The following is a 25331-nucleotide window of genomic DNA, read 5'->3' as shown; positions in this document are numbered from 1 at the left end:
TTTGAACAAGGCTGAAAATGAAATAGAAAGCAAAATATAGTCTTCTTTTTTTTCCAGTTGCCTGATATTTTACAATTATGTGTTGCAAAACAAGTCTTCAGAATATCAACCTATATATTTGTAAATGTATGTCTCTTCTTTCTGCAAATCTAATGAGTAATTTAGTGTTCATAATTAGTCCTGATATCTTTTGAAAGAGACCACTATTTTAAACATATTTTAAGAGAGAATATAGGTTGAACTCTGGCCCTTGCCACTAATTGTCTACCTATATGTCTTTTGTCTTGGAACAGCTCAATGGTTATTCGGGACTTAACCTTACGCAGTGCTGCTAGCTTTGGCTCCTTCCACCTGATCCGTCTACTCTACGATGAGTATATGTTCTACCTGGTGGAGCACCGTGTTGCTCAGGCAACGGGAGAGACACCCATAGCAGTCATGGGTGAGGTAAGAGAGGCTAGATACACCATGGCCTACTGGAACTTTTTAAAAAGAAGCTGAGTCAAGCTTCAGTCTGAAGCTGTTACTAATTAAAATAGCAAATGAGACTCAGAGTCAGGTGGGGCTGTGGAGGTATTACAAGGTGTCCTTAAATCCCTCAGTACATAATACTTAAACGATTTTAAAATTGAAGATTGTTTCCTGTGAAACTTCATGGAATGTTTCTATATTTTATAGAGGAGTCTATGTAAAAGAAAATCTGGAGAATCACTAGGTGACAAAATTCCTGTTGAGTAGGAAATAAGCAAAAGTATTGCTTCTGATAAGGCTGAGGGATAGGAATGAAAAGGAAAATGTTAAATATGTATTTTGTAGATTGTTTCTCACAGTCCCCTAAAATAAAATGATTGCTTCTATTGTAGAAGGCTAATGATGATGACAGTAACATGTTTTGGATGTTTGTATGTGCCAGGCACAGGTCTAAGTCCTTAATATGTGATAAGGCATTTAATAATTGCAGCTTTTCGAGATATTCTCTGCTTTACCCTGTTATATAGATGGTAGAGACATGAGATTGTTGCATAGCTAATAAATGATGAAGACTTTTTTCAAACTCAGTGTGACTTTCAAACCCATGCTTGAACCCATTTAACCACGTGATAAAAAAATTCTCCAGAATTCCTGGATAGTAGTCAAAATGTCATGTCTTCAAGCAGTGTCAAAAAGCTGAAATTCTGGTTAATACAGTGAGGAGTAGATGCAAATGTGTAAATGATTTAACACTGCATCATTTTGCTGTGTTGGGCTCACTTTATACCCTGCTGGATTATAACAGGTTAGACAATATCACACATGACCCAAAATAGTAAGAAGGGCATGTTCATTATTAAGCTATATATATGGACTTAAACTTTAAAAACAGTAAAAGTAAATATTATTAGATGCTTTCTGTAGTTTAATAAGTGGAAACATCAAAGTTTAAATAAAATATGTTAAAAAATATATCAAGAGCCTCCATAAGTTTTCAGTTATAAGTAAAATGTATGTTGAACTTACCCAGAATGTCAGTTGAAATATTTCTTTTTCTTCAAAACTCCTTTGCTGTATACTGATCTATATGTCTCTGCATGATGTTCTGCCTTGGTGATGGTCCTTAAATGTTGCCAAATGTGTGACATTAAGGAAAAATCATTGTAGCTTTTTAATTATAGATAGTACCTCTTGTGACCAAAACAATTTGGATATTCTAGATTTGATTTCCTCTTGCTGCCTGGTTGTTTAGTTGTCCTACTATCTTACTATTTTATTTGTTGTTGCAAAATATCCAGTTGGCCTGTAATTAAGAGACTGTAAAATTCTCAACCCAGGGTTAAAAACTTCTGAAGTGGACATGCCGTTTAGTATTTTTAACACAGTTGCCATCAATTTCAGATTATGCTTCAGAGTTTATGTGCTAGAATGAACAGGATAATTTTAACAGGGATTCTCATTAACACCATACAGCTGATCCAGATGCTTGGCCTTTGCTTCCCTTGCATCTCTAGGGAACAAAGGCAGCGGACAAGAGCCAGTCACACAGTGCAAAGGCTTAGTTTCACCTTGTGTGCTTGTGTAGGCAGTACTGGTTCAGAATTAAAATTGGCTGTGTAATCAATACTGCCAACTTAGTATCCTAATAGGTGTTCTTTTTTAGTACTACATGTAAAAATGTAAATGAATATGACAGAATACCAGGAGATAAAGAAATATGAATAACAATCTAAATGAAAATATGAGTTTTAAGATGCCAACTGTAAGATCAAAGCTCTAACACAATTCTTAACCCAATTTATAGGAAAATCCTTTGAGTTGTTGTGCTCACTCACTGTTAACCCAGAATGCCAATTAAGTCTAATTGTATGAATTTGATCTCCCCATGAAGTGTTCATGCCTCATACACCTTTTGGCTGTCATAGACCTACTGGCAATGATTATGTTATCATATCTAAAATTCCTTGATTCTTGGGAAAATAAGGAAATCCAAGAAAGACAAAGAAAATTTTCCCATGTCCCCCTTATATGTTATACTAAGGTTGCCCTCTCTTGGCCCCTTAAACAGTTTCCATTTCCAAACACCGAATCCAGAAGTGCCTGGAAGCAACATATCACATCAAAAATCCATTGAAATCCATAAAAATCACCATCACCCTCAATTGTAACAAGTCGTTTTCAATCATCAGTTATAACAAACACTAAAGAAGTTGTAATTGTGGGCCGGCGCCGCGGCTCACTAAGCTAATCCTCTGCCTTGCGGTGCCGGCACACCGGGTTCTAGTTCCGGTCAGGGCACCGGATTCTGTCCCGGTTGCCCCTCTTCCAGGCCAGCTCTCTGCTGTGGCCAGGGAGTGCAGTGGAGGATGGCCCAAGTACTTGGGCCCTGCACCCCATGGGAGACCAGGAGAAGTATCTGGCTCCTGCCATCGGATCAGCGCAGTGCGCCGGCCGTGGCGGCCATTGGAGGGTGAACCAACAGCAAAAAGGAAGACCTTTCTCTCTGTCTCTCTCTCTCACTGTCCACTCTGCCTGTCAAAAAAAAAAAAAAGTAGTAATTGTGACTAATTATGGAGAGTTTATTAAGTACTTAATGAAATTAAACTTTGGATCCATCCCATAATGGATCTCTCTCAGCAGATGACTCCATGTTCCTCCCTGCTGATCATTCTACACACCTGAACATCATGTTGTCACCATAGTAGGTCCTTCTACTTCGACTCCCTGTCTCCAACAAATTACTGACCTTTTCCCAGAATTTCTTACAGTGCAGTTTATATTGTCTTATGAAAGTTCAACACTGACTTTGTTATTCCCCACTTAAACCTTTCAGTGTTTTTTTTCCTTCCATTAGCTAAGGGACAATATTCTTCCCTTGGTGCACAAGGTCTTGGATGTTCTGGCCCTGCCTCTTCAATCAGCTTCATTCTCCAACTTCCTACTTCTTATGTTGCATTCAGAGTGACCTTTTTGCTGTTCTTATTCACCAGGTCTTTGTCATCTTTGGACCACTGGATGTGTAAATGGTTCTTTGTATCTGAAACTCTCTGCCCACCTTTCCTTGCCCATTCTAACTTCTACTTTATATCTTAAATGTCAGCTCCTCAGGGAGACCCAGTTCCTCCAGACAACTTTAAGATAGTCCTGTTCTTTCCAATTTGTGTTTTCACATTTCATTTTAGAACCTACCCAACACTAATTTCATGATTCTTTGTATGATTTGTATAATTGAAGATTTAATACCTAGAAATAATACGGAATTTTATGTTAGAAAAACTGAGTTCTACTTCTGGTTCTGCCATTTATAGTGGCATCATCTTGGGCAAATCATGTGTACTTGGGAGAATCTCATCTCTGAAATTAATTTATTATATATTTAACAAGTGCTTCTTGGGTATCTACTCCAGGCCAAACACTTATAATGCTTGGAATATAATTTTAAATGAACAAAATGGACTTGACCCTGCCTTCAAAGAACTTTCATTTTAGTGGGGGTTGCATACTCATTAATTAATACATAGCAACAAGTTCTGTTGGTGCCATAAAGGAAAAGATCAGGAAGATAGAGGGATGCTTAAGGCATGAAGCACTTAATCTCACTTGGAAAAATCAGAGGAGGCCTCACCAATTAAATGAGGTTTGAGGTGAGAACTAAAGCATGAGTTCAGACAAAGATAACCTGGAGGTAAGGGGTGCAGACCAGCCAAGGCACAGGGAAACAGGCACAGGTCTTCTCTGAGATGGAGGGTGCACTACCAAGGGGAAGTTTTTCTGAGATATATTGGCTTCAAGCACTGGGGTGACCAAATAAGCACTGTCAAAGTAAACAAAGTAAACGGTTAGGAGGAAGAGTTAGATTAGAATAATACATCCAATATTTCACGTAGAACTGACACCCCACAGAGTCAGTGTGCCAGGCATTGTTCTGAGTAGATATAGATATAGATAGATATAGATAAATATTAAACTTACATATATACATATATTTATATATATTCAGAGTTTATATTTACATATTGTCATATGCATATATATTTATATATATTGAAAGTTTATATATACATATATTTAATAACTGACAACAACCCTATGAATGGATACTATTAAACCTGTTTTACCTATGTTGAAATGGGATACAGGGCCATCAATAACTTCTCTAAGTTCATAAAACTTAGAAGCTCTGAAATCAAGCTTTGGAGCCAAGCAACTGGCACTGAAATCTAAACTGTTGCTCTGCCATCTTATTACCTGTGACAGGCCCGTGTAAGATTGCTTCAGTAGTCAATGAACACAAACCTGCAAATAAGCATTTGTTTTGCCTTTATAGGTTTCCTTTGAGAGTGCTGTCAGACAGCTAAACAGGTCTAGAAGAAGGAAAAGGACTTTCTTTTTTTTTTTTTTTTTCAGGCAGAGTTAGAGAGAAAGAGAGAGACAGAGCGAAAGGTCTTCCTTTTCCGTTGGTTCACTCCCGAAATGGCCACTACGGCTGGCGCTGCGCTGATCAGAAGCCAGGAGCCAAGCACTTGGGCCATCCTCCACTGCCTTCCTGGGCCACAGCAGAGAACTGGACTGGAAGAGGAGCAACCGGGACAGAATCTGGTGCCCCAACAGGGACTAGAACCCGGTGTGCCGGTGGCGCTGGCTAGGACTTTCCTTTTAAAGTAATATAAGTACCATTCATATGTCTTTTCATTAATATCATGCAATAAATAAACCTTAAAATTAATATTACTTATATTATTTGAGCAGGCTGAAGTGACTAGTACATGTTTTACATATAAATGAAATATATAGGCATGCAAAATATCCTTTTTGCATCCACTGTAACTCTTATCATTTCAGTTGTTGAAATGAAGACTACTGCATACAAGTACTAGAGCCCCCAACCTGGAAACAGCACCGTGCATGCCCCACTAAGTTTGCTTCTAAATTTCAGTGGTGTGTTACACTAATACCAACTAGTAAGCTCCCTAAAGCATCTCCAGTTCCAGACTTTCTTTTTTTCCCTAGGTTGTGGAAAAGGAGCAGAATTTATTTACTGCTAACATGTAATTTTCAAATTTTGATTAAAATATAATAAACGTGCCTATAGGCTATCTGGAGAAATTTTATAAGAATAAAATATACAAGTTACATCTGTTTGCATACCTGTTAAATAAAAATTTTAAAGATCATAAGGCTTTCTGTGCACCCCTGACAAGAAAAATTAGCAGGAAAAAAATCCTTTTATTGAAACTTTTTGGCGCTTTAGAATCTATCTGGAAGTTTGTGGTTTATTTGCTCCCTCCAATTAAAATATATATAACCTATTAATATATTCACTGAATCTATAAAATTTTGATTGTTTTGTAAAAATCTGTGAAAAACATTTTGATATCTAAGCTATTAAATATATTTGTTATTTTATCATAATTTAATTATACTTATTAAATAGTAAACCATCTATATCATATGTTTTTTGAAATAAAAAATAAAAACCAAAAAGATAGATACTTGAATTTTTTAACTGTGAATATCAATGTATAAAAGATACTATTGCAGTAATACTTTTAGGGAAGAAAATTTAATAACAGGCGAGGAAGATCAACAGTAAAATGCCTTGGATTCATTGAAACTGATGTACTCAAAATAGAAGAAAAAATATCTTCAAAACCAAAAACCTGGGAAAAGGCAGTAACAATTCAGCAGGAAAGATTTTGGGATAAAAGCTAAGTGAAGGAGTTATATCCTGTAGAAGTACAGTCATTGTAAATAAGCATGCATGCTTAAAATAAAATCAAACCAAAGAAAAACACATTTCAGTGAGTGTTATTCTAGTACAGCTAGGGAATATGCTAGAATTACAATGAAAATGTACCTGTGCAACAATAGGCTGGTTACAATAGAACATTTTAAAAGGAATGAATTGTATTACACGTTGAGATAGTTTGCAGGATAAAAGCCATGTTGAAACAGTAATAGCGTGGCAAATTTAAAGAATACTTACCAAGGTTATATTGTGGATTGTTGTTTATAATAAAGCTTATGAATTTATTAATATTTTTCTAAATGAAGACAGACCTTATGATAATCCCTGAACTAGGTATTTTATATTCTTATTTAATATTCATTAAAACCTTGTAAAATATATGCTATTATCCTTATTTCACCAGTAAGGAAAACAGAGGTCAGAAGTTACCCCAAATCCAAGCTTAGCAAGTAGTAGAGCTCATTTTAAAAAGCAAGACTGTCTCACTCCAAATAGCCAAAGGGCCTACTCCACATTTTAATCATTTATTGAAAAGTTATCTGTATGGGGTTTCAGAATAGGGAGTATTTATTGTGTTAGTTTATTTTTACCTGTACTGTACAACTCCCCTTAACACACATACACACACAGATTCATTCTGTCTCTCAGTAGTGATAAGCAAGTCAAATGCCTAGGATGTAAGCTTTCATCATTTTGTTCAGGATTTCTTCTCTGCCATCCAGGAGGTCTCCTGATAGTCCCACCACCCTCCCTCCTTCTACTTTTGTTAAAGATGTTGAGAATATGCAAACTGCATGGGGTGTTAGTCCAGGAAAATTACAATTGGAAAGCTAAATCTGACATAAGACGACAACAAACGACACCCTTTAGCTCCCCTGTACCCACTCACAAAGCAGACTGAAATCAAAATTATTTTTCTGCACTTTGTAGTTTGGTTTTAGCTTTAAATCTGTTCCTCTGTATTAGCACAGTTTCTGACAATGTGAAAATAAGAGTGACATAGACTGCTTTTCTACATCTCATCATCCAAGTTGAAGAATTGCCTCTGTAGAAGTTGCCCCGTTTTTCCTCTCTTTTCTTGGCTTGTCATTCTGTTCGTTTCTTCCCTTACTCTGGGGGAAAGAATGTATTGACTTCGCAACCCAGGGCTATATGCCCTTTCCCTCTGGGATCTCTTCTCATTAGTCTCCTATACTTGGTTCTCTTCCCTGCTGGCTAAGGATTGTAACCTCTTGCTCATCCTCTTTAGGGAATGGAGTGCATTTTGATCATAATTGTGTAAACACAATCTACAATAAGTGCTCAAAAAGTACTCACTCACAGAAGGAAATACAAGAGTGTGAAGGAAGGACAGACTACCAACTTGTAGGACTTCTCGCCATGTTTAATCATTAATATAATGGGCCGGCGCCGCGGCTCACTAGGCTAATCCTCCGCCTTGCGGCGCCGGCACACCGGGTTCTAGTCCCGGTCAGGGCGCCGGATTCTGTCCCGGTTGCCCCTCTTCCAGGCCAGCTCTCTGCTGTGGCCAGGGAGTGCAGTGGAGGATGGCCCAAGTGCTTGGGCCCTGCACCCCATGGGAGACCAGGAAAAGCACCTGGCTCCTGCCATTGGATCAGTTTAGTGCACTGGCCGCAGCACACCCGGCCGCAGCGGCCATTGGAGGGTGAACCAACAGCAAAAAGGAAGACCTTTCTCTCTGTCTCTCTCTCTCACTATCCACTCTGCCTGTCAAAAAAAAAAAAAATCATTAATATAATGGATTTCTTCGGAAAACAAAGCTCCTAGACCAAGAAGTGCACCTTCTGCCTAGAGTGTGCCTGTCACTGTTTCAGAAAACCACTGTACCAAGTTGAGTTTTTCTAAGTGTTTAGAAGACAGAAGTTTCCCTGAAGAGCTTGAAATTGGAAAAAGAAACGAAGTTTAAGATTTCATAAGACATTTCAGTGGCTAAAATGGTCACTGTCCATATCCAGGAGAGAAATCTCAGCTCAGAGTCCTCGTCAGCAGGGCCCAGCACAAGGTGAATTGTTTAGCAAGAGTGACTGTTCCCTGGCTAGCTCCGACTGAAAGGCCGGGAGGTATGGATTCCCTGGGTGGATTAGGCGTGACAGCTCCACCTGCTGGCCTCCACTGCACTCCATTACCCAGTGACTAGCTGATAGCGCTGTTGGCTTTGTAATTATCTTTATGGTAGTTTTGCTCTCCACCACAGGCAAACATGGTGGTTGCTGGCCTGCTGTTAAAGAATCAGCCCTTGTTTGAAATGGACACATTCTTAAATTTGCAAGAGTTGTTTTATGTGTTTCTTTATACCATCATTGTACTAAAATAGACTGCTGTAACATTTCATGAGACTGAGTGATTTGCTACAAAATTTGGCTCTTATATGATAGTACAGGCACTTCAAACATAATTCATGTTTGTTGTAAAGACTTTCCTGGTACAGAGAGAACATATTTTCAAACATCTACCTGCATTGTCTCTCCAGTTAATGATTTCAAAAAAAGGAGAGATGGTTTAATCAAAATTAGGGCATACTCCTCTGATGTAAAAAATTAGTGTATGATTTCCTGTTAGGTAATGTAAGTAACCTCAAGAGGAGGCAGTCTTAGTTTAGGAGCAAGGTTCTTTCTCTTCCACTAATAGTTTTATTTGCATAAAGCATGTGTTGCCAGGCACAACCCTAGCATTTACAGAGCACAGGGTACCATATGTCTAAATATTTTAAAAGTTATGAATCAAACTATAAATAAAATCTGTTCTATCCACCTACCTCGACAAATATGTCTTGATAACAACTTGTAAGGCAGGGTTTTAATTTAGAACTTCTCAGACTTCTCCATGTTCCATGCCAGAGAATGATGAGATAGAGACATAGCCAACCAATGACCTTAGCCTCTGCCCACCCCTATCACGTCTCTTCTCTTTTGCATCACCCCTCTTCTTAGACTGCAGGTATCAGTATGGTTGTACCTATAGACAGTGCAGCCCAGTGTTCAAGTTTTGTTTGCTTCACCTTTCTTTCCGCTGAACACTGAACTTTGGGAAAAGACCTGCGCAGGCATGAAAAGGCACTCACGGCATTTCAGCAGAGAATTCTGGGTCTTGGATAAGAATACAGTCTGGGGGTGGGAGGGCAACATAGGTTTCAGGAAGGCAGATCCTCCTAGCTCTCCCCTGCCCCTTTCTGTCCCTCCTGCCTCAGTTTGCCTTTCAAATAAATAAACAACTATTTAAAAATAAGCATAAGGACTATTTCTCTGTAGGGCCATGGTAAGGATTAAATTAGATAGTTGAATGGATAGTCAGGCAGAAATATAGGTATATAGTAGGTGCCTGATCTTAGTTCCAGTTTCTTCCCTCTTCCTTAAATATATGTACTCTGAAGCTAAGTATTAATACTCCAAAGGATTGTCTTTGATTGCCTTCTACTCTGGAATAGACTTTTAAAATTGATTCTGCCTTGACAATCAAGTAACAATGTGCACAATTAGACCATGATATTTTGGACCATACAAAAATAAACTTGGAATTTGAGATTAATAAAACAGATAACATAAAAAGCATATGAAGCCTTTGATAATATGTATTGTATTGCAACAGGAAAAATAATATGCAAACACTGTTTGAATGTTGAGTCAAGTGATTCATGGAATTACAAAGAATCCAACAGCATTCTTTGGTATGTAGCCAAAGTGATAATCAGAGGCAAACTAATTCAATGCTTTGAAAAACACAACCAACAAAATAGAATGGGGAATGAAGTCAATTAGAAAAGAAAACGACAACATTAGTCAAGATGCATAAACATAATTAGATCTAACTAGACAGTCATAGCTAGACTTGAATTAATTCTTAACTAGTGGAAATGACTAGAAGATTTTACAAGTACTTGTGAAATCATAAATATTATAAATAGAATTTATACACATAAAAAGGTGAAGTAAGTACCAAAGAGACATTTTAGTGCAACAATAAGGATGGAAAACACTTCATAGAATTTCATAGTCATCTGTTCCTCCTCCCTATGACAGCTCAAAGATCTTTCCCAGAGGAAGTGATTCCCTGGCAGAAATGGGCAAAATGGATACATCTGCAAGTACACATACATCTTCTTCCCTGCATAGAGTATCGAAAGTACCACTGCTGGCAGAAGTGGTCTCCACCATGAACTAAGAATAGCTGAGGTCCCCTTCCCCCACCTCCCTGCCAAATAAGTAGTGTATTTTTAGTTAAAGCTTTCTCGGCGTTTTGCTTATCAGATGCTAATTATTGGTCCCAGATCAGCAGGAATGCTTAGGGTAATGTGGCAACGCGTGCTTTGTGAGTCCTGTGTTATACCCTGCCTGTGATCATGACCTGTGCCTCATTGTATGCCAGCACCTTGGCACCTGGCCTCGGGCTTCCGTATAGGATCAGTCTGCTCACAGCTGCCAGGCTGTGCTAACACATGCAGGTTCTCCGAATTCCTGGGGCTGTTTATGGAGCAGCTGGTGGCTCAGGCTATTCCTGAGGAAATTTTCCAGAAGCCCAGGGTGCATCCCCTTCCTTAGTGTGGAACTTTTCACATCAAAGGTGCTGGAGAGACCTGCATTTGGATGTGACCTTGGGGACTTTTCTGGCCCTGCTACCACACGGCTTTTGCTTTCCTCAGCTTTGACTTCCCAACCTTTCTCCAGAACAACTTCCTCATGTGCCACCGACAGCTTTCAGCTCTGTGACCCTGAACTTTGTAAATGTATGTGTGGTTTTGTCGGGGTCTCATGCCTGAGACTGGCCCCTAACCAGTAGGGGCCAGTGCAGACACTCCCCAACAAGGCAAACAGGAGAGGTAAGGTGGACGGGTCAAGCACACCACAGCAAGCACCTGTGAGTCTGTCAAAGCAGGAACCGCTTTGTTGAGGAAGTGTACAGGCTTATAAAGCTTATGAAAGACATGCGCAGTAGGGGAGCCAATCAGCGAAAAGGTCAGGCAGGCATGGGTGGAGCACGCACTGGGGCACCTTAAGCAAAGTATAGGAATCACGCACTGTCCACGTTTCCGGAACCAAAGCGGACCTATCCCTGCCAGTGGTCTGATCTTCCATAGCTTAACCGAAGCAGCCGCAGACACGCCCCTCGAACATCCACCAGGCGCCATATTGTGATGGAGATTTTAGGCAATGCCCAACATGGTTTCACCTTGAAATGCATGCTGTAACAACTTGCAGACTGATAGGAAGTGTACTGTGTATAGAACTCAAAGTCTCTGATTGAAAAATAAAGTACAAATGTCCTAGATGATATAAAAGAGCAGTTGGTTCCTGAATACCACTGCACCCCATCCCACCCCAGTGAAGAACACAAACAAATGAAAATGAATTAAAAAAAAAATGTTGTGTTCTAAACAATTCAAGGCACTTGCGTGTGTTTCCTCCATTAGTAGGGAAAATATTAAGGTCATATAGATTCACCCAGGCAAATGTGACAGTGTTTTAATTTTTTTAAAGACATTTATTTGAAAGAGTTACACAGAGAGTGGAGAGGCAGAAAGAGAGAGAGAGAGAGAGAGAGAGAGAGAGAGAGAGAGATATCTTCCATCCACTGGTTCACTCCCCAGTTGGCTGCAATGGCCAGAGTTGTACCTATCCAAAGCCAGGAGCCAGGAGCTTCCTGCAGGTCTTCCCACATGGGTGCAGGGACCCAAGAACTTGGGCCATCTTCTTCTGCTTTCTCAGGCCATAGTAGAGAGCTGGATCAGAAGTAGAGCAGCCGGGACCTGAACCAGCATCCATATGGGATGCTGGCACTGCAGGCAGTGGCTTTACCCACTATGCCACAGTGCTGGCCTCTGTGACAGTGTTTTTAAAAAGACTTAAGTGTACATGGTAGGAGTATAATGGGCCTCCAAAGATGTCTACTCCCCAAATCCCTGGAACCTATGAATGTGTTAGATTATAGATGGAATTAGGGTTGCTAATTATTTCACCTTAATTAGTTCATTTTAACATGGGGAGATTATCTTAGTTTATCCACATAGGTGCAAGCTATCTCAGGGGTCCTTAGAAATGGAAGAGAGGCAAGATAGCCCCCGTCAGAGTGATGCAGTGTGGGAAAGACTCCTGACATTGCCAGTTTTGGACACAGAAGGGAGCCACAAACCAAGGAATGTGGAAAACTGCTGGGAACTGGAAAAGAGAAGAAATAGAATTCTTTTATTTTTTTAATTTTTTTATTTTTGGGCAGGAAGAGTTATAGACAGTGAGAGAGAGAGAGAGACAGAGAGAAAGGTCTACCTTCCATTGGTTCACTCCCCAAACGGCCACTATGGCTGGCGCTGTGCCGATCTGAAGCCAGGAGCCAGGTGCTTCCTCCTGGTCTCCCATGCAGGTGCAGGGGCCCAAGTACCTGAGCCATCCTCCACTGCCCTCCTGGGCCACAGCAGAGAGCTGGACTGGAAGAGGAGCAACCGGGACTAGAACCCGGTGCCCATATGGGGTTGCTGCCGCCACAGGCAGAGGATTAACCAAGTGAGCCACAGCACTAGCCGTAATTCTTTCTTTCTTTTTTTTTTTTTTAAATTTTTTATTTGACAGGCAGAGTGGACAGTGAGAGAGAGAGACAGAGAGAAAGGTCTTCCTTTTTGCTGTTGGTTCACCCTCCAATGGCCGCCACGGCCTGCGCGCTGCGGCCGGCGCACCACGCTGATCCGATGGCAGGAGCCAGGTGCTTCTCCTGGTCTCCCATGGGGTGCAGGGCCCAAGTACTTGGGCCATCCTCCACTGCACTCCCGGGCCACAGCAGAGAGCTGGCCTGGAAGGGGGGGGGCAACTGGGACAGAATCCTGCGCCCCAACTGGGACTAGAACCCGGTGTGCCGGCGCCGCAAGGCGGAGGATTAGCCTAGTGAGCCGTGGCGCCGGCCGCGTAATTCTTTCTTAAAACACAGCTTTGCCAACACCTTGAGCCCAGTAAGACCCATTTTGGTATTCTGGACCTCCAGAATTATAACGTAAGAAGTTTATGTTGTTTTTAGCCTGTAAATTGTAATTTGCTGTATCAACAGGAAGCTATTATGGTATAAAAGCTTTATTTCTCTGAATTAAGAGTGCTCAGTTACTCATTGTGCATTGTAGACTCTTCTTATAGTATATTGTTTTTTATTGTCACCTCTTCTTTCCTTACAACTTCCAACTAATTTCTCCACTGAAGTCCGTTTCTCCTTGAAAACCATCCTCATCTGGAACTACTCCGGGTTTCTTTTGCCTTCTTCTGCTATTGGGCTCTCTCCTTACATCTTCGTCTACCATCCAAACTGAAGCAGGCTTCCCCTTAAGGAAGCTTGGCTCATCTGAATTGGTAACACACATAGCCCTTTTCCTGATCTCTTGTCTTGCTACTTTCCATGCAGTATTTTCTCACCTCCTCTCTGTCTTCCCTTTTCACCTTCTCATTTGGACAATTAAACACCAAGTTTGGCATATTTCTGTATCCACGCATGCCAGCACCCAGAGGAAGTGGGTGGAGATTACTCTTGAAGTTGACTTCAAAGCTGACCCTTGTTTCTTTCCTTCTGATGGTCTTCAGTTGATGCCCTCTCTTAAAGCCTGTGGCTCTGTAGCCCTCATGTGTCCACAGCTTCTGTGTCATCTTCCTCAGAGATAAACCATTCTGTTCCTTCCTGTGTTCATGAGCTGAAGTCGGTACTCTATGGCCTCCCAAGCCCTCTTAGCCAGGGATCTGCAACCTCAGTCCACAGGCTGAATCGAGCACATGGCCTGTTTTTGTACATCGATTTTATTAGGACTGAGGCACACCACTCACTTAACCGAGTTTTTGCACTATGGAAGCAGAGGTGCATAACTGCAACTGTATCTATGGGCCAGAAAGCCCAAGGTATTTACTCTCTGGCTCTTTACCAAAAAATGTCTGTCAACCCCTCCTCTACACCATACTCTCTCCTATTTGCTGCCATCAGCTTTTGTATGTGTGTGTGTGTGTGTGTGTGTGTGTATGTAGAAGCTTAGTTAGCTGTTAGACTTTGATGACTTATATCTCAATAAACAAATAATGAAAGAAAGCCACCGAGATTGCATGTATCTGTAAATTTTTAATCCGTGTGGACTGCACGGAAGATGTCCTGCTGTTGACCTGACTGACCGAGAGGACAATTCTGTAACATTCAGTTCTTCTGGTGTCCTTTTTGGGAGACCAGGGCGGGACAGTGTAGTCAGAATGATTCCTGCAGGTCTGCCTTCTCGTTCTTGGGAGAAGATGATCATTAAGAGTAAGAACAACAATCACAGCAATACCAGTGGTCACTTGTTAAATGTTTCCTATGTGTCAGGCACAGTGTGGGTGTTTTAACTTGTTCTTTGTACACAACCAAATTAACGCTGTTGGAGAAGTTCTTTCTTTGTATTTTTAAGATTTTAGTTATTTAATTATTTGAAAGGCAGAGTTACAGAGAAAGGGAGAGACAGAAAGTTCTTCCATTTATTAGTTCACTACCCAAATGGTTGCAATGGCCAGAGCTGGGCTGATCCAAAACCAGGAGCTTCTTCTAGGTCTCCCATGTGGATGCAGGGAGCCAGTCACTTGGGCCATCTTCCACTGCCCTCCCAAGCCATAATCAGAGAGCTGGATAGGAAGAGGAGCAGCTGGGACACGAACCAGTGCCCATGTGGGATGCTGGCGATGCAAGCAGAGGCCTAGCCTACTAAGCCCACCCCAGGGAGAATTTCTGAGAGATTTGCTGAACCAGTTAACAAGTGATGGCTATGCTTGTAAAGAACTATGATACGGATAACCAAAGTGTAGTTGTGATTACTTTGATTACTTACTCATCCTTTCCCCCGACGATGGAGTAAATTCTTCCAACAGGGAAAGTGCCCTAGGGTGACATCTTCATCCTGATCCCTGTCTCTTTCCTTTCACCCCCCACTCCCAGGCTTGTGTCCTCAGCCTTAGTTTCTTAGCATCCTGTTGGCCCCCACCAGTTTGCTGTCTGGGCTCCCTGACTTTCATTGCATTGTTTCAGTGGGCAGGTATCATGGTACAAGCTGTGCCTTCCTCACTGTGACATCATCTGCTGTGAACTCCAATGACCAAATGTCCCTTCACTGCACCTTAGGACTGCATTCCCCTGTGTTGAGCCAGTTTCCTCTCGTGGCACCTCTGCAGAAGGGCAGATAGTAGGGCTCAGTGCGCTATAAGGAACTGCTCCTCGGTTGTTTTGTCACCAGTCAAGGTGACATTCAGGGTCTCTCTGGGGTCCTTCTGATTATTGCCCTGGCTGTACTGACCACTCACTCACATTTCAAGGCCTTTGCTAGTCTCATCTGTGCTTGTGGTCTGACAGACTCCCACTGCAGCCTTGACCACAGACTTTCTCAGTCTGCTGTTATCCTGGTTTGTTGATTGTTAGAACTCCTAGTCAGGACCTGGAGCAAGTGGTTTCTGGAATAGGAAGCCTTTCTTTGCCCATGGTCGAATCTAGTTTTTATTTTAGAACATTCTCTGGCATCAGTTTAGTCATTAACATCTACTCTCATATCTAACACTATTGTGTTTACTGTATCATGTGAGATAAGTGAGTTTGTTGTTTTTGGTCATCAAAGGATCAAAGCTCAACCTTGCCAAACTTGTTTTTTGGTGTGTGTAAGCAGCTAGAATGATGAAATAAAGGCATTCATTGGTAAATATAAGGGCTGTTCAAAGAGCTCTAGGAAAATTATATTACAGAAAAACTATGCATGGATTTAAAGAATATTTTAAGCCAAAATAATCTTACCTTTTTATCCATTTTTTCCAGAGACTTATGGAATAACTCTTGTATTTATTCAGACTTTAATGTATCAGGCCATTTACGGGGCCCTGGGGTACATGTACAAAGGGAATACATGCAAACCCCATCCCTTGCTGTGCTGGCTGGGGAGACATAGTAGATGAGGAAACAAAGCCTGCAGGCTGTGGTGGGCACTTTGAAGAAAGTGAGCAGGAAGCAGTGCTGGGGAGCGGTAGTGGAGGAGAAACATGAGATAGGGTGCAGGAAAAGCCTCTGCAAGGGGTGATATTGAGAAGGAGGCTTTGGAGAGGAAGTCTACTGTTTCCTGAGCCACAGATGTGCCTTCCAAATGGGAAGATGTCGCAGCAATGAAGAGTCGCCCCCTCCAGTCCTTTATGCAGCGGGGGAATCACAAAGCTAAGCTTTTCCAGCTCCTGGAGCCGCAACTTTACTGTACCCTCTGTACTTTCTTGTGAACTTCAGTTTTTTCCATACAAATCCTTTGTTTCATCTTCCTTTTCTGTTTCGGGTGTATGCTGGCCTAATGTAGGCAACTTGTCATTTGTCTGCTGTCCATGGTCCTGTCTTTGACTGCCCAACCTGAGTCTTCCCTACTTCCTGCTGCTCTGACCTGCTGCTCATGCCATAAACCCACACTCTTGATTTCTCCTTCAATACTTTGACCTTCTTTTTCTAAAATCCTTCTGTAAGTTTTCCTAGACTGCCTCATTTTCTGCTAAACAACCTGAACTTCCTAATATAAACAACTTATACTCGCCTTTGTATAGAGCAAGTATTCCCAAACTGATCTGACTGCTTCTGGCTGGCACAGTACCCAGCTGTAGTAAGCTTTCAATAAAAAATATTTATTGAATAAATAGGTGAATGAGCTGATTTTCCTAGTCTCACCCAGTCTGTCTGTGGATTTTAAGTGGTTTTATCCTTAACATTATATATATATATATATTTCATATGTAAAATATGTATTAAAAAAACTTTGCCTTCGAATATGTTGGGGTATTGACATCTTATTACTTCCTGACAGGGCATTTTTATATCAAACCTTTACTCGCTGTATTCTGTATGTGTAGAACTTGATTCTGAGTCTGACATGCAGTCACTGGTGGTGTCTCTGAAGTCCTTTGCAAGCTGTTCAGCAAAGAGGATAGTAGAGAACTCAGAGCTGAGAATGCAGTTGTGTTTATGTTAGTGATCTGGGTTGTTTTTGTTTCTAACATCTTCAGTTATCAAGTGTATTCATTCAGATTAGTAGAAACTTTCTGTGGAAACTCTTTGTATTAGGGAGGTTGTCATGTTTTCGGAGTTAAGTACCAAATAAGGTTTATTTTGAAGGAAATTCTCAAATATGTCCAGAGCTTGACTTAGCCACTTAGTTATATTATTTATTATTAATGGAAATAATAACTTAGTCATAAACATGTTTTCAACAGCAAGTGGAATATAGATTTATATCTCTAATCTAAAAATCTGAAACCCAAAATTCTGCAAAATTTGAAACATTTTGAGCATAGGCATGACAAGATGTCATGGGTCATAGCGAAAAGGTAAGCACATTAAAAATCCTGAATAAACTTACCCTCAGCCTTTGTGTGTAAGAGATATAAGAAACATAAATGAATTTCATGTTTAGATTTGAGTGAGTCCCACCTCCAGGATACCTCATTATGAGTATGTAAATTTTCCAAAATCTGAAAAAATACACTTCTGGCCCCAAACTTTTCAGATAAGGGGTATTCAAGGATAAATGTATGTTTAGCATCACTGTTGCTAACTTACTTAAGAGCTGTATCTTAAATGTTATTAAATATTCATTTAAAATAAATAAAAGTTTATTTATATTATATCAATGATCCTTCAACTCTGAATATTCTCTGAGTATAGTTCTAAAACATTCAAATAATACCAAAAATTGATAATTTCTTTGAGTCTTTGTTGCTTGGCTTACTTATTTAATTCAAAGAATCCCATAATTTGCTCTGTGATTTTTATTTAGACTAATAGAAGATTCTAACCCATGTGCTCTGGAACAACTTCAAAACACCTGTTCAATATTTTAGATTTTATATTACTTTACAAGTGAGATGTAACTATGAAGTAATGGGACAGACTTCCAAACAAACTTGTTAAGTCTTTCTTATTCGAGAGGCCCTGTCCCCTTCAAAACAGTCAGGTAGGAAGGCAGCAGATCTGTCCAATAATGCTTCCATGACTCACAAATGTTGTGGAATGCCTCTTTTTAACCTGTGTCTGAAATGTGAGGAAAAAAAATGAATAAAAAGAGACATTATTTTCAGTATCCTCAATTGTAGTAAAGGCCAATTTGATTTTGGTGAGTTGAGGAAATCATCTGAAGACCAAGTATAGTAAATAAAATTTGAAATGTTGTTTGGAGTCACAATGAGATGTAAAAGTAACAAAATGGCTTTTCTTGAATGAGGCATAAACTAAACCTTCAAACTGATTGTCAAAGAGAAATTCCAGACCTCTGGACCTTGGAATAAGTATATGGACTCCCAAGGTAGCTACTATGAAGACCAATATGTGTTTAGGTAGGGAAAAATATGTGTATGTTTGCAAAATAAGATGTTTTATTTCATCTACCTTATAGATGAAAAAAATACTCCTATCATAGAACTATTTATGAGCAAGCTTCTGAATATAAGTAGAATTTCTGTCTCATCCTTTCTATAAGCCTGTGGAGAAATCTGAATTTCTATTAATGACTTAACCACTTTTTATTAAAAACAAAAAGTGATATTTACCATTTCACAAGTGGATGTTTTGCCATTTTACCTCACCTGATGGGCTTTGTTACCTGCTATTCAGATGTTTATTTAATGTAATCCATATTGTGAGACTCTCAAAATGTATTTTCTCACTGCAAAATTATCATCAAGCTATTGAGCTGAGGTGGAAGATAAGTTTTAAGCCATTACATATTATCTTAAGCTTTTTTGTTTGCATTAGTGCTGATCAGATTCCTTTCTTTTTTAGAATGGGATCCTAGTTGCTTAGTAAATAAAAATATCAAATTATAAGATACATGTCTCAAAATAAAAAATTTATAAAAATAAATATGCTCAACTTTGAGATTTCTATAATGTTCTCATTTCAACTCATATAAAGCTTTCCAAATAGGGTTCATCTGAACCACCAGCCCGTGATTCTCTGATGCAGAGACTCCATGTAGAATCATTGAGTGTGTGTGTGTGTGTGTGTGTGTTGGCGGGTGGGAGCAAGGCTAATGTGTCCTACTTGGTTGCAGCTTTTCCACATTTATTCTGCCAACTCCCTCTTCATCCAGGTCATCCAGGCCGTTGTAGCTTCATTGCTAAGTTGAAACAATAAAAAGTAAAATGGAGCAGAGAAAATTGTTAGCCTTCTGCAGAGACAGCTAAATTGTGACATTATTTAAGCTGTTCAAATCTGACAAGTTTGATTGGAAAATTATACGACCTGTGTAGTTAGAGATAAAAATGGCCACTAGTTTACAGTTTTAAAAAAGTCATAAACTGGTGTTTTTAACCACAGACTGATAGAATCTTATTTTATTCTGCCTGATCATAACTGTTGCACAAATGACTATTGTTTTACAGTTTGGTGATTTAAATGCTGTGTCTCCTGGAAATCTGGATAAAGGTAAGAATGGAAAATAAATGTATATTTTTAATGACTTCTGTTTGACTCAAATATTCTCCAAGAGAAAAATGGAGTGTATATCTGCAGCAGTCTGATTTTGTGAGGGTGTACAAATCCTAGCTGAGTCTTCGAGACTCCTGCATTGTGTCTCCCTTTCTCTGCATCCCTGTGCCTTCCTTAGGTGAAGTATATTAAATGCAGGAAATTGAATTTAAATGCAGTTACAAACTTTTTTTTCTAAAACTTTTTGCCTGAAGTTCATTACAGTAAGAAATTACTTTTGATGATGGCCAGAGTCCTGGAGAAAAGAGATAAAATTGGGCCAGACATTTTTATTCAAGGCCTGTCAGGCAAAAGAAGATTCTTCAGCCCATTTACCTCACCAGTTCACACTTTCCTGTAGAAAAAGACCTCGGAGATGGCAATCATGTTTACTGTATAAGCAAGCTCCATGGTGGTACAGTTGAGAGTAACATGCGTACTTCTTAAGTTTTGACACCAGTATTGCTATTCTAATGTACAGTATGGTGTGGATACATGCTGTGTATTCCCAAAGAACCTCCCGACAACAGGACCACACAATAAAAAGCACAAGGAGGACCTGAGCTCGAGATAGAGCCCACAAACACTACCCAACTGAAAAAGCAGAGCACAAGCAAAGGCATCTCCGATAAAGATACAGGACAGTTTTAAACACATGCACATCTTCTAGTAAACACACCAGTCAACAGAGCACTATCTTTAAAAAGCAGGCATTGTCCTTGATGTTGACTTCTGGAGGCAGGGAGACAGGGAGACAGAAGGCTCAAAGACTGGGGAGAGCTACCATCAGTGCTTCCGGGTCAGGGTCGGTGGGGAGTCTCAGGAGAGTCTGTGAAGCCGTGCGGCACTGCCCTCCGGGGCCTAGTGCACCAAGATATTCAGTGCTCAGCGCCTGGGTCCTGGTGGTGGAAAGCATTAAGATAGCGTGAGCCAGCATCATTCTCATGTTAAGCTCCCTTAAATCTCTTATTTATTGTGTGTGCCTTAATCCCTGTTTTAGTCATATGCATAGTGACAACACAGGGAAATTAGAAAATTAGAGCTAAAAAAATATTGCTGCTGTAAATACAAACCCTAGAGCAGGGGTGGGGAATGTCTGGCCTGTGGGTCACAATAATTCTTTGCAGGCTGGTTTTTAAGTTGATAATTTTGAATGGCAGGTGAATGATGTTATAAATACCCAAATGGCCCTTGGCAGAAAAAAAAGGTTCTGCACCCCTGCTGTATAGGATTCCACCAAATAGCTCTCAGCAAAACGAATCACTGCTGATTCTGATCCGTAACTTTAAAGTCAAAAAGGTGGCATTGGGAACTCATGCTCAACACAAAGCAACACTAACAGTGCCCTGACTCCCACCCTCCCAGCCTCACCTTGGGGATTTCACGCCGGGGTCCCCAGTGGTGTCCTAGGAGTGTTGCTGCCCCGTCAGACACAGAACCACAGCCAGCCTTCTTTGGGAGATGCTGGCAGAGCTCCAGCAGCCCTCGTGTTAGTTTCTACAGGCCGTATTTCCACAACCCCAAGTAGGTTCCTAGGAAATGTCTCCAGGTCTTTGTAGGAGCGTAAAATGCCCACAGAGTTGCACTGCTCAGGAACTGGAAAAAGGTGTTGCTTTTGAGGCTCACTTTATGGTCTACACCCCAAAGAACCCAGAAATGGACCAAAGTGAAACTGACCTGGAACACTTCAGTTTGTTTACCCTATAAACTCACTGCCATGTCCATCCACAGTAAGGCAGTAAGGCTTGATTCACCCACCTGCTGGAAAATGATTTTTTTTTTCCCTTTCAGTGCCTCTTTTGTTATTTGGCCATTTATTTCCCAGACATAGAAAAGTTTATGGAGAAGGAGCTAAGAAGCAGGGTGATATGCCCTCACCTCCTCGATATGACTGTGCTGTCCCCATTCACCCCAAGGCCTGGTACTCTTGGGATACAACCAACCTGGCATACTCAGTGCCTAAAGACTCAATGTTAAGTCTTAAGACTTTCTGTGGGCTTTGCCCACAAAATGAGGATTTTTTCTCCTTGATAATAAAAGCAATTGGCTCTGTTGAAAATTTGTAAAGAATGCAGAGTTAGAATCTAAAAGTAAAAACTCCATAGTCCCAGCTCCAAGAGACTACCACAATTAAGAGTTTGTATGATGATGCTTCTACCCATTTTTGGTTTATTTATAAACAGATGCAGAAACACAATTAAAGCTATCACACAGTTATGTTTCAGTTACACCCTCTTGATGAAGCCAATGTCTCCCCAAGGGATCGCTGTCCCTGCCCCACCCTTCCTATAGGTTTGTCCCGACAGAGTCTCATATTGTCAAGTTTATTCTCCTGAGGACAGATGGTTACCAGATGAAACAGATAGGCAACTTGTCTGGCCTCATCTAAGAATACTTCTTTGTTTATCAGTCTACATTCCAGGCCATTTCTAGCCAGTACACACAGGCTGATCCCAGCTCTTGAATCACACACACCATCTCTAGGACCTAGCTCCTGGTGACTGAGCACTGCACAGCCACACGCAGAAGTCCTTCTGCTCCCAATCTCTTTTCCCTAGAATCATTTTTGCCCCGTTTGATAATTAAAGTCAAGGAACCCATTTCATTGAAGAGCTGCACTGGCTAAGATTTCTTCTGGAGGTGTCCCCCAAATGGTAAATTAGACTCAGTACTTACTCTGATTGAAGAGATACACATTATACACTCACTATACCTGCTGTGCCACGGAGTAGCGTAGAATTGAATAGACAGCTAACAAAGTATAGAAATATTTTAGGTTTAGGTGAGGTGTTTGATGTGATTGTGTGTATACATTTTATCAACAATAAAAATATTTCTAAGGCAGGAATATATTCTCCACTGTTTCAGAACTATACCTCCTGAAGAGGTGTTCTCTACCAAGCACACTAAGACAGCTGTGTGTGAGCATTTTCTATGAACTTAGTGCTGCTAGAGAAAAGTAAATGACATTCCATTATAACTATCTTTTATTTAATATAAAATATATTTTTTATTTGAAAGAGAATCATAGAGAGAAGCAGAGAGAGAGAGAGGTCTTCCATCTGCTGGTTCACTCCCCAGATGGCCACACAGCTTTAGGAAATTCCAGAGGCCTTTATTAAAGAGCTGTTTACAGTGTTGACTACAAACTGCCAAAATAAACTATCTTTACAACATTTAAAAGAGTTGTAAGTGCTTCAGTACAGCGCCAACATGTTTCAATCCAACGAATCGCAGGGTAACCTCTGAGAGGAGCTAAGAGATAGCTGACTCACAGGGTGTTCCGGTGTTTCTGGAGCACATGTTGACTGCCCTGTTCCAGTTTGTCTTCTGCTAACAATAGTCTTGGTGTCACTTGTCTGTGCAGATGAAGGCAGTGAAGTAGAAAGTGAAATGGATGAAGAACTGGATGATTCTTCAGAGCCTCAAGCCAAAAGAGAGAAGACAGAGCTGAGCCAGGCCTTCCCCGTGGGTTGCATGCAGCCTGTTCTCGAGAGCGGCGTGCAGCCCAGCCTCCTGAACCCCATCCACAGCGAGCACATTGTCACAAGTACGCAGACTATCAGACAGTGCAGCGCCACAGGAAACACCTACACTGCCGTCTAAGGAAGACGCCAGCGCATTTCTCCATCTTACACTAGCCCTCTTGATACTGGGCTTACGTGGAAAATTCAAGAAGCCTGAAGGTCGACTGTTGTCAGATTCTATCTGTGCTGAACATTACCTTCTATGGAGTTGTGAAATGGAATGGGTGTATGTATTTTGCCAGGTCTTTTTTTTTTTTAACGTAAACAAATTATTTGTCTCTTAATAATAAGAGTCTTTTTCCCCCCTCCTTAGTTTCAGGTGTCGAGAAGGATTTTTACAACACTTAATGTCAATGTTTTTTGTTTTCTTATAATTAAAAAGTAATTTACATTTTTGTAGCTGAAAATATTTTATTGTTGATTGTTAGTCTTGGTGTATGATTTTATGTGTAAGTTTTAAATTAGATGCACTTCTGTGAAATATCAAAAGAATGAATTTCTTTGATTGACACTGGAGGCATGCCCATTTGGCAGCAGATGCATCAGATTTGCTTTTGAAAGGTGCTTGTCGTTGGACAGAACCGTAAGACACTATTTTGATAACTTTTTGGAGTATGGAAAAAGAATACAGAGCATTTTTATAATAGTGCTAGAGGGTTGGAAAGGTCATTTATTTTTCTCTGAAGAAAAATTGAGCTGTGCGTTTAGCAGTTCAGAGTAAATGACAGAATTGCAAGAGATTATGCTAATATGTACATAATTTGTGTACATAATTATTAAACCATGTTAACAATGCAAGCTTCCGTTAGACATTGAATTTTAACCATTATTTGCATACCAATTCCTCTGTTTAAAGACTACTGATTCTGTATTTGGGACCACTGCACAGATGCATTCTGCTGTTAAGTGGGGCAGTTAGTTAGATACTGAAGCTGAAAAAAATGACTTGACTTTTTTTTTTTTTAAGTGTACATGCTACTTATGCTGAGCTGGACATACAGGAAACCATTCCATTTGGATGACTTTCTTTTATTCCAGGTCATTTTTCCTAATAGTAGTTCAATATGCTGCTATTATAAAAGAAAATTTATAGAATGCAAGGAATGTAGCAACCTGCATATCGTTATTTCCTTCAAAAATATTTCCTGGTTTCTAAAGTACATGGATTTAAATTTTAACCAGAACCTGAAGGCAGTGTAACTGGCACACCTCACTGTTACTGATTCCCAATTCTGTAGGATTTGGATAGGTGGCTGGATGGACCATTGCCATTGAAGAATGTACATCAGGGATCATCGTACCTCGGCTATTACATGGTGCCTTAAAACAGAACTGAAGCTAAGGTTTAGTAAGGTTTATTTTGTTCATGTGAGTAACTCTTCAATCCATTTGACAAAGTGTGCCTGTCATTTTCAGATTCCTGAAGTTAGGACGGGTTACATGTTCTTCAAAGGAAATTTAGGGAAAACAAAAAGACAAAAATCAGTTTCCCTCTTTGAGTGACCATGAGCCTATTTTTTATTCTTAGAGCTGATTATTACTTGATTACAAATCACATTGCTTAAGGGTGTGAAATAGCAGGCTAGTTTTAATACCAACTTGTTACATAAATTCATCTATGTTTTAGACCATTCTTATCTAGGTACAGTTCTAGAAAGCTAACAAGATGAGCAGGTACTTATCGAAGTGCATCTTTTCAGTCTAGGCGTTTTTGTCTGTGTGTCTAGGTGTCCACATGCACACCTGGGAGCCGGTCGGGCAGGAATCTGCACCACAGTCATGTCAGATCCTGGAGAGGGTGCACCCACCCCTTTTAATTTTCATGAGAAGCCAAGGTTCTTCCAAGCACTCACATTATTAACGGCAACGACAGCAAAGGCACATCCATTCATTGAAATTGTTGTAAAACTCAAAGCAGCAAAAATAAAGCCAAAAAGACAAAAGGAAAGCACAAAATGATTTACAGATTATTGATGAGGCCTATAGTAAATTCAAGATGTTTATCTTTCCAGTTGTGTGGGGTGGGGTGGGGTGGGGTTCGGGGGTGGGGTTGGGGATTAGAAAGAAGATGAGCCAATCGGTGAAGTGAAAAATACCAAATGGCTTATCTGTTA

At 40.3% G+C, this 25331-nt stretch overlaps 1 protein-coding gene across 7 annotated transcripts in view; it reads left to right on the top strand.

The window, feature by feature from the left end:
- RFX3 (regulatory factor X3) overlaps positions 1–25131 on the top strand; it is a 337813-nt gene extending 312682 nt beyond the window's left edge. For all 7 annotated transcript variants that reach the window (XM_070051492.2, XM_051846155.3, XM_051846162.3 and 4 more), the window contains 3 exons: positions 294–447; positions 19606–19648; positions 23058–25131. In XM_070051492.2, the coding sequence (XP_069907593.1) occupies positions 294–447; positions 19606–19648; positions 23058–23296 (436 nt within the window). In that variant the 3' untranslated portion in view covers positions 23297–25131. The remainder of the gene's footprint in view (positions 1–293; positions 448–19605; positions 19649–23057) is intronic.
- The last annotated feature ends 200 nt before the right edge of the window (positions 25132–25331 follow it).

Source organism: Oryctolagus cuniculus, chromosome 1, assembly GCF_051225735.1.
Source record: "Oryctolagus cuniculus isolate XC-2025 breed Fujian yellow rabbit chromosome 1, ASM5122573v1, whole genome shotgun sequence".
NCBI classification, from domain to species: Eukaryota; Metazoa; Chordata; class Mammalia; order Lagomorpha; family Leporidae; genus Oryctolagus; species Oryctolagus cuniculus.
The sequence above is the reverse complement of the archived record's forward strand: the minus strand, read 5'-3'. Positions and strand labels throughout refer to the sequence as shown.